Genomic DNA, 17,077 nt, shown 5'->3' on the forward strand with positions numbered 1-17,077 from the left:
GATGCATTCAGTGTAATTAATGTTTGGTATAGTGTAGTGCTATTTCAGTTTCAGACTCCCTCTCTTCCTTCAATCTAATGACAACGTGGACCCCAGCCCCTCTCCTCTAACCGGTGTCGTGTTCGGAGCTGTCTGCCTTGCGGCTATCCATAACTGTCTTGGCAGCTACGAACACTACACCAGCCATTACAAGATCAGTAATCAAATAAAGTACAAATAGTATCGTTTATTAGACCACAAGCGTTATTTAACAAGAAGACCTAATGATCGGAGGAATGTCATTACGCACTCAATTTTTATTTAACGCACACATAATCACAATCGCACTGCGCCGCCATCCGCAAGGCATACTCACATTAGGCATACATACATTGTGCACTTGCTAGACCAGGGTTTCTCAGCTGGGGTTTCCCGGAACCCTAAGGTTCCGCAAAAGGTCCCTAAGGGTTCCGCAAGACCAAGTGAGATAAGCTAATGCACTTTTGACTTTTTATCTAATTTCATATACGTAATATAACTAAACACGCACAATATATTATTGGTTATTGTAATATTATGCTATGTTATCTTTCCTTGGACCAGTTATTGATAAAAATATGTTATGATATTTGTCACGTGAAATACGATGAAAATAAAATGAGAAATATATGGTATATAATTTTGTTTTTGCGCAGGGGTTCCTTGAGACATGTAATCTATTTTAAGGGTTACGCAAGGGTAAAAAGGTTGAGAAACGCTGTGCAAGACTGACAGTGACGCCCAGGTGCAATTCTGGCAGCAGGGCATCATTTGCTTCAGACTGTATTCGAATTAATTGTTGTTCCGTCGATTAACATACCTGCGGCTCACATTCTCACGTTTTTTCACCTGAGTATAAGATGGATTTACACACACTGATATGCATCTACAATACGGTCTTTGATAGAATGTAGCGAATGAATTAAAATTGAAAAATTAAGAGTATTTACACTGCTTCATGCCTTTCAAACATCTGGGCAGGAGTACGTGATCAGCAAAACGGTCCCCACCCTCTCATTTATCCTATCTCCATCTTTCCCCTCCAACTATATCCTCCTTACTTGTCCCTCCGTTTGTCACCGCACCTGCGCACCAACAAGTTCACCACCACCCCCTGATGTTCTGTGTCACGTATATCCTTTGCAAATCAATTTTCATCCTGTCGAGATTAAATGAGGGTAATGATCGATCTCGAAACTCAAGAGCGAATTCACAAATTACAATGTAGGGAACACCTCACCAGTCACCAGTCAGTCACCACCTAACCACCATTGCCTCTTTGCAAGGAATGACGAATATCATTATAATAACTTCCTTCTATGTACATCTAGGAGATAAGAAAACTTTAATAATTATACTTTCCAGACTCTAAATGTGTATAAAAGAAGTATCTGTACTAGGTATTTGTCTTAGTAGAAGATGGCAGTTATCGAGCCTTCAACCAGAAGCAGATCCCGGAAATATAACCTATATATCTCTATAGCTCTTGGAACAAACCGGAGCTTAGAAGAAATTGTTGTATGATATATCTTAAACGCTTAGTGACACATTTGACCTAATTATTCATGTGTAATTCATTTCACGTAAGGCAAGTCTCATGATTATCCCATTGCTCAGAAGGAAAGAGGTATAGGTTGCCCTGCACGATGCTAGTGAGGACAAGGGAGGTTGGTGGTATTAGCTGCATCAAGGAAGAGAGTTGGATTATTAGTTGGGTAGGTGACGCGCTTGCCACAATGCACTGTTTTTTTTCCACCCAACTATTGAAAAAAAAAATCATATTCCTGATAAAATCAAATATCAAAGAAAGCATGAGTCTAATCGAAAAGAATACTAGCATTCGACGTGTACCCTTGTTGATTAGCCTTATGCAGATTATATGCTATATACGTAATATCTATGTGTCTTCCTTATTCTGTTCAGTGGCTTGCACATTTGTAAATAACAATATTTCCTTTATTCCTTTGACATTATTTTCATGATCTGCTTGTTTCCAAAAAAACATATTGAGTGTACCTATATGTAAGAATCGAGGAAACTTCTGTAGCTGTCTAGGCCAAGAAAATTCTCTCTCTCTCTCTCTCTCTCTCTCTCTCTCTCTCTCTCTCTCTCTCTCTCTCTCTCTCTCTCTCTCTCTCTCTCTCTCTCTCTCTCTCTCTCTCTCTCTCTCTCTCTCTCTCTCTCTCTCTCTCTCTCTCTCTCTCTCTCTCTCTCTCTCTCTCTCTCTCTCTCTCTCTCTCTCTCTCTCTCTCTCTCTCTCTATATATATATATATATATATATATATATATATATATACACACACACACACACACACACACATATATATATATATATATATATATATATATATATATATATATATATATATATATATATATATATATATATATATATATATATATATATATATATATATATATATATATATATATATATATTTATTTCTGGCTTCCCATGTTTATACATCAATATACATCGATATGATTATCTTTAACTCTTTGGAGAATTGACCTGACCACAAGGGCGTCGCCCGAAGTCCCGAACACCTGCCGTGTCCCTCAAGAGGAGTGGTGCGCTCATAGCCGGTAAATTGTCACCATACATATTAACTTAAATTTTTTTTTTTTTACGGTAAGGCCTATAGCGCCTGTAGGCACACTCAATAGAATTACAATAATTACTTTTATGAATGAAAGTCGGAAAATGTTCTTGTCTCTCACTGACTCCTTTCTTTGCCGCTAATTAATAAGTTTCTCTCGATCTCTTTATAAAGGCGGGTTCACACGCGACAATATGTGACTGAAATTGCAAGTCGCTAGAAGTATCGACTAAGCCTTTCTAGTCCGAACACGTTCACACATAGTGACTGGGAAGTATCAGCTGCTTGGCGGGAAGTGAATGTAAACAAACAACTACTCAACAAGATGTCTTCCTCTGGTGACGATGGCGATTACGATCAAATTAAATCTTCACAAGTATTCACTTCTCACCTCCAGCAACACCCTGCAGAGAGGGAAGCAGTCATCGGAGAGTGGCAGCTATCACATCGAACGTCGATTTGCGTAAGCTTTTTTTGCTGTATAATTCATTTTCAGGGTCCCTAGATGTGCCCTTTTTTCCCTCGCCAATTCCAACATCTTCTCTATATCTGGACACCTCATTTTCAAACCTTTCTCTGTAACGTCACAACGTAAACAAAGTCGCAGATCGACTGAACAAGAACAACATGTTGGTCTTGATTTGAGATTGGTTTGTCCAGTCGTTAGGAAGCGACTTGCCGACTTGCAATTTCAGTAGCATATTGACACGTGTGAACCCGCCTTTACTCTAAAGCTCCCTCAGGATTTTTTTTCCTGTAGCAGCTATCCTCGCTGTTCCCTTGCTCCCTCACGCACCCCACTCACTCAAACCCTCTCCTCCACCTCCTTGTTTCACTGCTCACCTCACCGCCTCTCTTCATTATTCACTTAACTTCATTATTTTCTCGGAATCTCTAAATACGTTCGGTAATCAGTTGGTGAAGAATGTTATGGAGAATTTTAAAAAATATAAAGCACGAAAACCTTTTCCTTTGCAATAAACTTGCTTGAAAATAATTTGTAGGATAGTATTTGCACATGACTTTAGAAAATCGCTAGTACATTATGTCAGTAGTGTGCACGTCTGTAAACTGTTTTTTTTACGAACAATGTGAATATGTCCAATATGATAATCATGATATATTTTTAGCTTCTACAAACAAATGGAGAATTTATCTGATTAACTTTCTTCACCGGGCTATATTTAAGGTCAGGTCAGATCAGTCAGGTCAATTGGAGATTCGAAGAGAAAGTTATGTTAGTCTTTGTGGTATATATAGTTGCTGGGCGCTCGCTTGTGTGTGTGTGTTGAACCATGGCTGTATTGTCCTGCGGTCGTGATCTGTTAGCAGTGGCCGTGCTGACGACCGTAATGATTCTCAGCAGTCCCGCCACCCACGCCCTCTTTGTGGACAGAGAATCTCCTATCAGACAGGTTGGTGTGCAAGGAAGATTTCACTTGAATAAGACAGTTAGGATTTATGTGACAAATTAGTTGTTTCGACAAGTACAACTGCTAACGAGAGAGGAATTAATAAGGAATTTTGTGTTGGAAGAGAATTATTTCATCATTCATCTCCGTATATAGTGTACGAGTATATAGTAATGTACCCGTCATCTTTAGCGCTGCTTTTCCCCGGACTTACGTGCTTTATGAAAGTCTTCACTATTCTAGTTTGGTGTTTCTTCACTTATATCTGACTATTTTACGCTTCGAGGGAACTGTGAAAGTAAACATTATAATAATGAAATAGATTTACACACATAATCAAAACAATACTTTCCAATAGATTTGAAACCTCGCATCAACCAATATTCTATATTTCATCCACTTCTCACTATATACTAGCTTTGATTTTGGCCATATGCATTCCTTTCCATTCACCACTACCTATGTCAAGTCACCTTGTCTTCACTGCCTCTCCCTCCTCCACCTTGGCACGCACCACAAGGTCATCCTGGGAGGCATGACGTCCATTGAGCGGCATCATTACTTTGGTGACGGCAGCGATCCCGTGTTTCATCTCGCACGGCCCCGGCTCATACCCACCAACGTCACCCAGCAAGTCAGGCTGACCATTAGGTAGGATACACGAGTGCTCACTTTAGTTCTGATTACGTATACAATCTTTTCTCGAGCCTATTTGATCCAGCTCTTCCGACGACAAGATGTCAAATAGTTATTTGGTTTGCAATTCATTCTTTGCTGCCAGGTGTTTGGTCAATACCTGGTTGGCCTTTACTTTGGCTGATTCCAATGCCTCCTTCACTACCTCCCTTAGTATGCACAGACTACAAAGTCAAAAAGAGACCGTTCGTCAAGTTAATCTGCTACCGACATATCCTTCCCACTCGAAAACAATCATGAGGTACAGTTTAGAAACCAGGTGCTCACAATCAATTTCTCTGTACTTCAGTTCAGGGGACTTTCACCTTGACTCTACGTTAGCGACCGCGGACGGTCTGCTGGCGGACCATCTCCTCGAAGGCATTACTGTGAACGGCCATACAGTAAGCATACAACTCTGTCACTTCCGAGCCTCCAATGCCACACACGTCATCAGCGTCAACAACTGCGACGGCCGCGGACTGGTGAGATGAGTGTCATTTTGACGGCGGTGCAGACTCTCTCTCTCTCTCTCTCTCTCTCTCTCTCTCTCTCTCTCTCTCTCTCTCTCTCTCTCTCTCTCTCATCAAATATATTTTCACAAAAATATTTATTGTTTTGTTATCTTCACGACCCATTACATGGAATTAGAACCCGTAATAACGTTGAGGAGCATTTGAGCTTTTACGACACTCGATCTAGACATTCAATATTTAGAAATTACAAGTAATCATTTTATTCCGGAGAATATTGTAATGATTCACAGATGATTAATGTGTGTGTGTGTGTGTGTGTGTGTGTGTGTGTGTGTGTGTGTGTGTGTGTGTGTGTGCAGGACGGTATCTTCGTGACGCCAGACAAGGTGATCAGCATGCATCCAATACCCTCTCGTCTGTCGCCTGTCATTCAGCCTCTCCTGCCGTGTTCATACTTCAGTCCTGCCCCTGTAAGTACCATTAATTCAAGTGTGGAAGTGCTTGAACATCGAATTTATGATTATTTTCTGGCATTAACAGGTTTACGTTATGTTTGCTAATTCAGTTTCACATTTCCGGTCCTCACTTCCTCTATCAGAATGGCACATACGGTGTCCACATCCTACATGCCGCCCCTAAGAGGACCATGGGAGGTGGACGTGCCAAGAGGGAGATGAGGAGAGGCCGTGGCGAGGAGCTTTGTGCAACTGGACGTGAGTCAGGAGTTGTATGGTTGCTGGTTTTACTTTTTTCTCGTACTTAATTGCTTTATTTTGTTTTATCTATTTATTCTTTTGCTACCGCTACTTCCACCGCCACTACTACCACCACCACCACCACCACCATCACCACCTTTACCTATATACTACTACTGCTGCTACTACTACTACTACTACTACTACTACTACTACTACTACTACTACTACTACTACTACTTTTACTACTACTACTACTACTACTACTACTACTACTACTACTACTACTACTACTACTACTACTACTACTAGCCTCCTCCTCCTTCTCCTGCCTGCTACTGTTAATATTGATAATAACAACAGTAATAATAATAATAATAATAATAATAATAATAATAATAATAATAATAATGATAATAGTAATAATAACAACACCACAGCGAAGCATGATGTGTCCACACTGTTCCGAGGGGAGGATCCTGAGGAGAGCTATCGCAGGCCAATCAGATTCCGTGATGTGACTGAACTTACTGGTGACCTTGATCTTCAGGTGTGTGTGCGTGTGCGTGTGCGTGTGTGTGTGTGAGTGTGAGTGTGAGTGTGAGTGTGTGTGTGTGTGATCACAAAATATATATATGAGGTATTTTCTTATTTTTGCATATTTTCAATTATATTCCGTCTTTCCTGTTACTTAATTACTTCTTGTTTGTTAATATATATATATATATATATATATATATATATATATATATATATATATATATATATATATATATATATATATATATATATATATATATATATATATATATATATATATATATATATATATATATATATATATATATATATATATATATATATATATATATATATATATATATATATATATATATATATATATATATATATATATATATATATATATATATATATATATATATATATATATATATATATATATATATATATATATCAATTAACGCTAGAACTATGTTTTTCCTCCTCCTTGGAAGTATTTCTTTTATTTACATTTATTTTTCTCATTATTATTGTTTATTCGATATCTCTCTTTTTCATCTGTATCTTGTCCCAGAAAATTGAAGACACGCAGGATGCTCATCTGGAAGACCACAACCACACCGTGACGGCCAACCCTGTGTCTGCTGTGCTGCGGCGCACGGTGGAGCTGGCCGTGTTCTGTGACAGTGACCTCTACAGAAACTTCCCACTCAAGTTTGACGGCAACCGAGAATCACAAGTCTCCAACTATGTACTCACCATTGTCAATGCTGTGAGTAATACGTATGTTGCACACACACACACACACACACACACACACACACACACACACACACACACACACACACACACACACACACACACACACACACACACACACGACCCATCTTTCTAGAGGCTCAGATAGCAGTATGATTGTCCTTTCAGAAACATTTACAATACTCCCATTCTCCTCGTCTAGGTTCAAGGGATCTACCACCAACAGGAGCTTGAAGGATATGTGGTGGACTTGAGTTTGGTAGAAATGCAAATTCTAACAGAGAGTAACAGCCGAAACTACCCAAGTTCCAGTGGTGGAGATATTGGCGCATACCTCAGCTCTTTCTGTGCATGGCAGCAGAATAGAAACCCAGGAGACGACACCAATCCCAAACACTGGGACCATGCGCTCATGCTTTCTGGGTAATCAGTTTTTTTAATTAATTTATTTTTATTTATTTTTTAAGGAAAAGAGGAAATAGTCACTTTTGCTTCTGTTGCATATAATAGAATGATGTTGTTTAATGCATCTGAAACATAATTTTAGATAATTTACAAAATATTCCTTTAATATCTTTTAGTGTTGATAGTGCATATCTGCGCTACATTTTCTAAGTCAAGGTATTCATTCTCATCTCCTACTATAAAGATAAGTGAGATTATTGATTCTGATTCTGATGAGAGAAAGAGAGAGAGAGAGAGAGAGAGAGAGAGAGAGAGAGAGAGAGAGAGAGAGAGAGAGAGAGAGAGAGAGAGAGAGAGAGAGAGAGAGAGAGAGAGAGAGAGAGAGAGAGAGAGAGAGAGAGAGAGAGAGAGAGAGAGAGTGGATTGCTAATGATAAAGCACATATTTAGTTATTAGATAGCAAGTTTTTTTTTAGGTATATACATATTTTGCATCAATTTGCAGGCTGGACCTTCACTCATCCGGCAACCCCTCAGTGATCGGTCTGGCATGGGTTGGTGGCATGTGTCGCCCCTCCCACTCCTGCACCATGAATGAGGGTCTTGACTTCAGCAGTGTGTATGTTGTAGCTCATGAAATGGGACACAAGTGAGTATTACCATTAACTGCCTAATGTCTTTTAAGGACAGAAAATTGCAACTCGTGTTGTGAACAATATGAGTTCATTTGCAATTAATGATAACTTTCTATTACTATTATTCAAGAAAGGGTGGTGAGAAAGTAATTATGTGTACAGTGATTCATGAAACATGTCATTGGTCTGAATATACAATGTAACAACCAGATGTCTTTTTTATTCAGCGTGCTATAGTGCTGTATCCTCCCTTATCTTTATAGCTTTGGCATGAACCATGATGGCCAAGGAGATGCAAGTGCCTGCAGCAGTACAAGTTACATCATGTCGCCATCAGTGGGTCCTGGCAAAACAACATGGTCATCTTGTTCTTCCAAGGTGCTGCACTCCTTCCTCAGGTTGGCTCACATATTTTATTGAGTAATATTATATTTTTTTCCCTTAGTATATACACAATGTTGTTCTTATATAAGACGTGTTCTTCTACATAGCATTATATGCTCCACAACTCATCCTTTCCCAAATTTACGTTTAATCCTATTAAGGAAAATACCGCGGTTTATGTTGCCATGGCAATTCTGGTCGCCCGTGGCCTGCGGTATGCCTTCCGTTTCATGAACCTTCATTGATTCAGTCCTTTCTCGATTCTCGACGAGCGTGTGGTTTACATCTGCTTTACCCAACTGTCGCTTCGATTTTTGTTTTTGCCATGGCTTCCCAAGGTCTTTCTGATGACTTTTCCGATTCGGCAAGCTCTCCCTCTGTTGTAGGAGGGCGGTTCAAGATTCAGCCGAAAATAACAGAGATTGAGATGAGCAGTGTTTCTCCGTCACTCTCCACCAGCCAGTGTTTCTTCCTCGGCTTTCTTTCTGACCCGACACGTTCCAAAGAGGACCTGTGCTATTCTAGGCTGTAGAAGGGTTATGGATAGTGCTACTAAGGATCATCACACTGTATGTATTAATGTATTACCTATCGTGATGACGTTTGTGACATTGACTCCTGTTAGCCCGAGTGCAAAGTGTGGGATGGTGAGCTCGTTTCGAGGTGTTTCCGTCAAAGAAGACCGAGGCGTGATGCCTGTTCCCGTTTAAAGGACTTCATGGATACTCCTGTTCAGATTCAACTTTTCCCTGTCCTTGTTACTGTTTTAGTAAAAAAACTTTATTGATTTGGAATTCATGATTGTGAGGACTTAAAAGATGGTGATTGTATGCCACTTTTTTCAGCAAAACTTCATGTCTGGATGATGGAAAAAGCAGGACGGGACGTGTCCATGAAGAAACCAATAGAGTGGATAAAAAAATCAAATATGAACTGAGAGGTAAGCCAAGTCTTTCAGCTGTCTAATCTTGGATTGGTTGCCTTTTGCAGGAAATGAATGTGAATCATGCTAATTTACTCACAAAAGAGGTTATTTTGCAACTGTCAATGCTAGAAAAGAAAAGTCTTTCTTCAGGAAGCATTGTGAAAGCTGACAGGAGAGCTCATGAGGTGAAGCTTGAGTCATTGCTCAGGTTAACTCCTGGTTACCAGTTTCCACTGACTGAACAATGCAAGGCCATGTATGGACGGGACTATCACCCAGCATTGACAAAAGAGGTAACATAATTCTCAGTGTAATATTTCTCTTTAGAACGCCATGAAAGACATAGAAATTGATCGAAAACATTATCTTCTGTCTCAGGATCTGTGCAAGTACCTATACTGCACTAATGGAGTGGTGACTCGTCCTGCTCACCCAGCTCTGGAAGGCTCTTTCTGTGGCTCTCATAGGGTGTGCATTGCTGGGAAGTGTAGGCAAGAGGAGGAACTTGTGAGCCTCTTGGCATACAATATTCCCAGTCCTGATGAACCTGGTGAGCAGCAGACTGAGCCTCCAGGTGAGTAGAAAATATGCAGTGCAGGTTCTTAGGTTTAAATTTTCTCAAGAAATATGGATTTACCTTTTTATGGTAATTTCCTGCTTCTAATCAAATATAATCTTCTGCCTGTATCTACATATATGAATATGATGGAGTGAGAAGAAAAGGGTGATTATCAGCAAACTTTTCTCCATTTTCCAGCTACTACACATTTTATCTCAACACTTTTATTATATGTTGAATACAGGTTTCGAGGAAGACTTATCATCATCACCTACTACAAGTCCACCAGTATCCTCTACCTCTTCACTTGTGATGGGAACTTGTATAGAAGAGCCAGCAACAGAAGGGAAACACTGCAATAATGACAGCTCTACAATATCCCCATGCACTTGTGTCTTGGATGCCACTCCTCCTGATGACATTGCTAACATACCAAAAGAAATTTGCCCGTTCTTAGCACCAGTATTTCATGAGCTATTCAACTGTAGTTCTGAATGTCCTCAGTTTGACCTGTACCTTGATCTTGCTACTGGTAACTTTTCCCAGGCATTAATTGGCCCAAAGCTTTTGAAAGAGCTGTCTCAGTCATGCACTTTTGATCATTACAACATAGTCATGGATCAGGATAGCAGCAAAATGAGTGGCTCCCTTCCCTTTGTTTCTCCTATGAATTCAGAAATTTGTAAAGGACTCCCTCATTTTCTTCATCCATCCATTGGATGCTCCTATTTGGGAAATGAGGATCAGGGATGCATTCCTCAGAACATCATACTGAAAACACCTGATCAGAACATCAATTATATACATACAAAAGAACAAACAGATGAAAGTGTTATGAGGAAATTGAAAAATTATTCTCAGAGAAGCAGTAACAGAATTTATGAAGAATTTGTGAATAATTCTACTTCCTTCACAATACAAACAGAAGAGAATCAGTTTATTTCTTGTAACTTAGAGGCAACATTTCCCAAGACGCTGCGTGACTTGCCTAGTGACGTTTGTCCCTTCTTAGCTCCATTTCTTCATGGGCTATTTAACTGTTCCAAAAATGCTTGTGTGGATTATATTATTGTCATAAATCTAAAGGAGCATAACATCACTAAAGTGCCCCTGACGGGGCAATCTCAGCCCCATGATTCATGTCCAGCCTGTTCACTTGATGCAGAAAGTATATCTAGTATTCTGTTTAAGATCATTAAGGCTGTTCTTGAAATTTTATCTCAATCGACGTTCATCTGCAAATTGTTGCCAGTTTACTTGAAACCATGGCTTCCTAATTGTTCCTCATTACCTTTAATGGACTCTGTCCCGGAGGACACTTGTCCTCCCGTAGCAGTGGTGGTTGAGATTGAAAATGCTGCCTTTACCTATTCTTTAAACTCAGCACGTCGGCATGAAGGTATCATGCACCAATTACAGTGGCATGGAAAGCTTTATGATCTGGAAAATGTTACCAGTGGGAGGGATGCATTGACTCTGTTAAAGGACAAATATTCATTAGATACTGACAATCAAGTTGTTAGGAAATATGATTCCAAGGAATTATCCCTGAATCTTCTTGACAATTCTCTCCGGGAGTATGTTGGCCAGAAAGATAGATTCCTTCCCCTCAATGCACCTGAGGTGAGCCGCCTACTTTTAACCATATTTAGATTTGAAAAAGTTTAACTTATTTGCAATATTCATATACTGTTAGCGATGCAAATCAAAACTGACACGTATTTTTGTGCTTTCTTTCACATGGTGGTGGTGTAGGCGATGCCCCACACCAAGGTAGGGAAGTGCAGCGTGACGTGTGGCCGGGGAGTACGTATTGTGGAGCAGGAATGTGTTGATGTCCATACTGAAGAAGTACTTGACAATGACTCCTGTCAAGGTTATATAGTACCCAAGCCAGCAATAGAGCAATGTGTTCTACCAGACTGCCTCCTCCCTCAGTGAGTAAATACCATTGTGCATCAGTCAGTGATAAGTATGGAAAACATATACAGTGCATAACATATGATTTCAGTATTGATTCAAACTTTTGTCGCATTATTTACTCATCTCATATTTGTCAGATGGAAAATAGAGGAGTGGGGAGCCTGTCAGCAGTGCGGGACCGGTGTACAGTTCCGACAGGTACAATGTACTATTCCCATTCTGGAATCGCAGGCGGTACAAGATGATACTGGTCAGGGAGTAAATAACATTAATCTTGTGGCAAGCCCTGTCCTGGTGGTAGAGGACAAGCAGTGTGAGGGCGAGCGGCCTCCTAGTGTGCAAGAATGCCACAAAATATGCACTGAAGGTAGGGAAACCTATTGGCAGTACAAGCTCTCATTTTATTTTCTCTTCCTCATTGGTGCACCTGTTAGAGAGAGAGAGAGAGAGAGAGAGAGAGAGAGAGAGAGAGAGAGAGAGAGAGAATAAAGTTGATAAAAGTAATAAAAAAGAAAAAAGAAAAATGGTAATAGCAATTGAATGATATCAGTGAGAGGTGGAACCACCGCGCCCTGCACACACACACACACACACACACACACACACACACACACACACACACACACACACACATATATATATATATATATATATATATATATTTTTTTTTTTTTTTTTTACATTACAAGGGCACTGGCCAAGGGCAAACAAAGTGTTGGAAAAAAAAATCCCGCTGGTTGCCAGGCCCTGTTAAGAGGAAGTAGAAAGAGAAAAACAAAAAATCTAAAAGGAGGGTCCAGTTAACGTAAGAGGTGTCTTGACACTCCTCTTTTGAAAGAGTTTAAGTCATAGGCAGGTGGAAATACAGACACAGGTAGAGAGTTCCAGAGTTTACCAGTGTAGGGAATGAAGGAGTGAAGATACTGGTTAACTCTTGCATTAGGAAGATGGACAGAATAGGGATGAGAAGAAGTAGAGAGTCTTGTGCAGCGAGGCCGCAGGAGGGGAAGGCATGCAGTTAGCAAGTTCAGAAGAGCAGACAGCATGAAAACAGCGGTAGAAGACAGATAAAGATGCAACATTGCGGCGGTGACTTAAAGAATCAAGACAGTCAGTTAGAGGAGAAGAGTTGATAAGACGAAAAGCTTTAGATTCCACCTTGTTTAGTAAAGCTGTGTGTGGATCCCCCAGACATGAGAGCCATACTCCATACACGGGCGGATAAGGCCCTTGTACAGAGCAAGCAGCTGGGAGGGAGAGAAAATGGACGAAGACGCCATAGGACACCTAACTTCTTGGAAGCTGATTTAGCAAGAGTAGAGATGTGAAATTTCCAGTTTAGATTTTTAGTGAAGGATAGACCGAGTGTGTTTAATGTAGAGGAGAGGGAAGTTGAGTGTTATTGAAGAAGAGAGGATAGTTGTCTGGAAGGTTATGTCGAGTAGATAGTTGTAGAAATTGAGTTTTTGAGGCATTGAACAAAACCAGGTTTCTCTGCCCCAATCAGAAACAAGTGAAAGATCAGAAGTTAGGCGTCCTATAGCATCTCGCCTTGAGTCATTTAATTGTTGTTGGGTTGGGCGTCTGTTGAACGCTGTTGAATAATGCAGGGTGGTATCATCAGCATAGGAGTGGATAGGGCATTGAGTCAGATTTAGGAGATCATTGATGAATAATAGAAAGAGAGTGGGTGATAGGACAGAACCCTGTGGAACACCACTGTTGATAGTTTTAGGGAAGAACAGTGACCGTCTACTACAGCAGCAATAGAACGATCGGAAAGGAAACTGGAGATGAAGGTACAGAGAGAAGGATAGAATCCGTAGGAGGGTAGTTTAGAAATTAAAGATTTGTGCCAGACTCTATCGAAGGCTTTCGATATGTCAAGGCCGACAGCAAAGGTTTCACCGAAGTCCCTAAAAGAGGATGACCAAGATTCAGTTAGGAAAGTAAGAATATATATATATATATATATATATATATATATATATATATATATATATATATATATATATATATATATATATATATATATATATATACATACACACATACAGATAGATAGATAGATAGTTTATTGACTACAATATACATGTCAAAAAATGTCTTAATTAGCAATGAAAACTCTAAGTACTATGAATTACGTATATCACTTATTTTTTATAGTTGTAGTCTATAACAATGATACTCCGAAACAAAACAAACAATGCCTAGTCATGGAACTAGCCATACAACCACAAGATACCACACATTCGTTGCCAGTTGGTAGGAAGTACTAGTTATAACTGGACGGGCTCCTGTTAACGCCAAGGTGATAGTCCTTTTAGGTGAAAAATGGAAATTATTCCATTAGGCGCCGCAACAGCTAAGGTCATATGTCACCGCTAGGGTTAATGTGAGAACATTACTCCCACCGGGTACCAATAGGGTTTGGTAAGGATTCGAACACGAGACGCTTTAACCAACACGCCACCCAGCCCCTCCTTTTGGTTGACCCAGCAATAATTATTATTTTTGTTGTTGTTGTTGTTGTTGTTGTTGTTGTTATTATTATTAATGGTAATAGCTGTAGTAGCTGTAGTAGCTGTAATGATAGCTAGTAGCATATTCATATTGCTGCATATACACGCATTTTCAATCTTTGTTGTGTACTGATCACCTTCTGTCTTGTACAGAGGTGGCTGTGGACAGTCTTGAGATTGCAAAGGACTTCGACTACTGAAGGAGTGACGAGAAATCATCCCATTCCTCAAAGGTTGAAAATAGAGTTGGCTGTGGATGTTATTCTTAAGTTTACCGTAAGATGTATAAGCAGTGATAGCACAGAAAAATGTTATTAGATTCATTAGTATTCATGTGATTCATTTAGGATTTCAATTAATGTGTATTTATTCCGATCATTCATTGACTACTAATGCAATTCAAAATCTTTTAGCTGTTTTGGAGATATTTTGAGTAAAGGCGGGTTCACACATACCAATTTGCGGTGCAAAACAAGACCAACATCGATTTGCGATTTTATTTACGTTGTACGTCACGGAGACAGCCTTGAAAATGTGGTCTCCTGGTATAGAGAAGATTTTAGTGTTGGTGAGGGAGGAACATATTTGGGACTCCCAGAAATAAATCATACCGGAGAGAGAGAGAGAGAGAGAGAGAGAGAGAGAGAGAGAGAGAGAGAGAGAGAGAGAGAGAGAGAGCGAGAGCGAGAGAGAGAGAGAGAGAGAGAGAGAGAGAGAGAGAGAGAGAGAGAGAGAAACACCTTGAGCAAATCGTTGTTCTGTGAAATAGCTGCCACTCTCCAAGAATTGTTTCCCTCAATGGCAATGCAGGGTGTTGTTGGAGGTGAGGATTGTAGACTTGTCAGGATTTCATTTGATCGTAACTGTGCATAGTTTTCTTGAGATTAGTGTATGATAGACACTCCTTTCTTTCCTTCTAATTAGCCAGGGACGTATCAAAAGGTATTTTCTATTCTGTTAATTCTTCCGTTTCGCCAAAAGAAGAGCAACCACCGCTTCAGCTTCGTCACTTGAAGAGGACATCTTGGCCTGTTTGTTTACATTCACTTCCCGCCAAGGCGCCAACTAGTCGATACTTTCCAGTCGCTATGTGTGACGCTTTCAGACTAGAAGGGCTCAATCGATACTTCTAGTGACTTGCAATTTCAGTCGCAAATTGACACGTGTAAACCCGCCTTTAGGCTCTTAATGTACTTTTCTTAATTTAGCCAATTCATGTATACGAAAGTCACTATAAAAGGAGATTACATATCCCTCAATCTTCTGATTCTCTTGTTTATAGTAATAATAGTAGTTATTGTAGAAGTAGACTTATGAACAGTTATCGTAGCAAGAATAGCAATAGCACTGCTAGTAGAAAGCTGGAAATTGTAACTGGTGTTTCAAAACTGTGACCACGAGCAGATGATTCCTTTTAGAGGGCAAATGGATAGAGGAATGGCTTAATTACTGCAGGTAACATCAGAAAATTAGACCGACTATTGACTAATGGTGTTGTATTTACCAATGTTCACCATTTCCTGTAGTGATAAAAGAGCAAGGACGTAGCTATATATATATATATATATATATATATATATATATATATATATATATATATATATATATATATATATATATATATATATATATATATATATATATATATATATATATATATATATATATATATATATATATATATATATATATATATATTTATTTATTTATTTATTTATTATTCATTTATTTATTAGGCTACTTACAGTGCAAATGTTTTTTTTTCTCAGCGAGAGAACAACATCATATTTTACTGTATTTACTGTCAAATGTCTTCATTCCTCTCAGCTTGTTCCACATTACTCACAAGTAATACGAAATTTCCTGCATCTTTGATCACGCCTGCCACCTCTCCAGCCTGGTGGCCGCACTCTCGTCAAGTGAGTATGCAGGCCTGGGTGTTGTCCCCCAAGAAGAAATTGTTCCTGGTCCGCCCCCGTGGATGCTGCCCATACCTCACGTGTGCTACACTCCCACTTCGAAGACTGCTCTCACCACTCTGCAGAGGCAACTGGCACTGGAGACTATAACATCAGTCCAGGCGTCTTATCACCTGTACACGGACGGGTCGCTGCTGTCAGATGGGAAGGCGGGGAGTGTGGTGTTTTCCCTCGACACAGACCCTCCACCTGGACTCCTGGAGGATGGGGTGGGTCGCAAACTACCTAACTCATCTAGTTCCACTTTCTGTGAGCTGTATGGTGTTTTGGACGCAGTCAGCCTTCTCAGTCAACGGGGACTCACTGGTGCGGTAATTTGCGACCCGAGATCTGCCCTACAGGCCCTCTCCTCCTCAAAACCTGCTTCTCAATCTTTAGTTCAACGCATACTATCTTTCTTGGCTCTGATGGGTGAGCGAGACCTAACTGTACAATTTCTCTGGATTCCCTCTCACATAGGTATTCGCTGCAGCGACATGGTAGACAGCCTAGCCAAGACTGCCTGTGACCTGCCTGCTGCTGATCTGTCTCCCTCACCCTCGCTCTCCTGCTGCTTGAAGAAGGTCCATGTTGCCGCCCTTCTAGAC

The 17,077-nt window shown here is 39.9% G+C and overlaps 1 protein-coding gene across 4 annotated transcripts in view; it reads left to right on the top strand.

Annotated features, from left to right (window-relative positions):
- Positions 1 to 16,543, top strand: part of LOC123518696 — a 19,767-nt gene extending 3,224 nt beyond the window's left edge. The window contains exons 1-18 of one of the 4 annotated variants that reach the window (XM_045279691.1): positions 3,207 to 4,035; positions 4,553 to 4,683; positions 5,018 to 5,192; positions 5,618 to 5,653; positions 5,782 to 5,896; positions 6,319 to 6,428; positions 6,975 to 7,172; positions 7,362 to 7,582; positions 8,069 to 8,212; positions 8,462 to 8,596; positions 9,428 to 9,522; positions 9,658 to 9,800; positions 9,886 to 10,081; positions 10,311 to 11,689; positions 11,822 to 12,003; positions 12,127 to 12,356; positions 14,665 to 14,744; positions 16,408 to 16,543. In XM_045279691.1, the coding sequence (XP_045135626.1) occupies positions 3,916 to 4,035; positions 4,553 to 4,683; positions 5,018 to 5,192; positions 5,618 to 5,653; positions 5,782 to 5,896; positions 6,319 to 6,428; positions 6,975 to 7,172; positions 7,362 to 7,582; positions 8,069 to 8,212; positions 8,462 to 8,596; positions 9,428 to 9,522; positions 9,658 to 9,800; positions 9,886 to 10,081; positions 10,311 to 11,689; positions 11,822 to 12,003; positions 12,127 to 12,356; positions 14,665 to 14,711 (3,657 nt within the window). In that variant the 5' untranslated portion in view covers positions 3,207 to 3,915 and the 3' untranslated portion in view covers positions 14,712 to 14,744; positions 16,408 to 16,543. Of the gene's footprint in view, positions 1 to 3,206; positions 4,036 to 4,055; positions 4,684 to 5,017; positions 5,193 to 5,542; positions 5,654 to 5,781; positions 5,897 to 6,318; positions 6,429 to 6,974; positions 7,173 to 7,361; positions 7,583 to 8,068; positions 8,213 to 8,461; positions 8,597 to 9,427; positions 9,523 to 9,657; positions 9,801 to 9,885; positions 10,082 to 10,310; positions 11,690 to 11,821; positions 12,004 to 12,126; positions 12,357 to 14,664; positions 14,745 to 16,407 lie in introns of those variants that run through there. The other 3 variants (XM_045279689.1, XM_045279692.1, XM_045279690.1) reach the window with 3 other exon arrangements.
- Positions 16,544 to 17,077: the final 534 nt, after the last annotated feature.

This window comes from Portunus trituberculatus, chromosome 44, assembly GCF_017591435.1.
Source record: "Portunus trituberculatus isolate SZX2019 chromosome 44, ASM1759143v1, whole genome shotgun sequence".
NCBI classification, from domain to species: Eukaryota; Metazoa; Arthropoda; class Malacostraca; order Decapoda; family Portunidae; genus Portunus; species Portunus trituberculatus.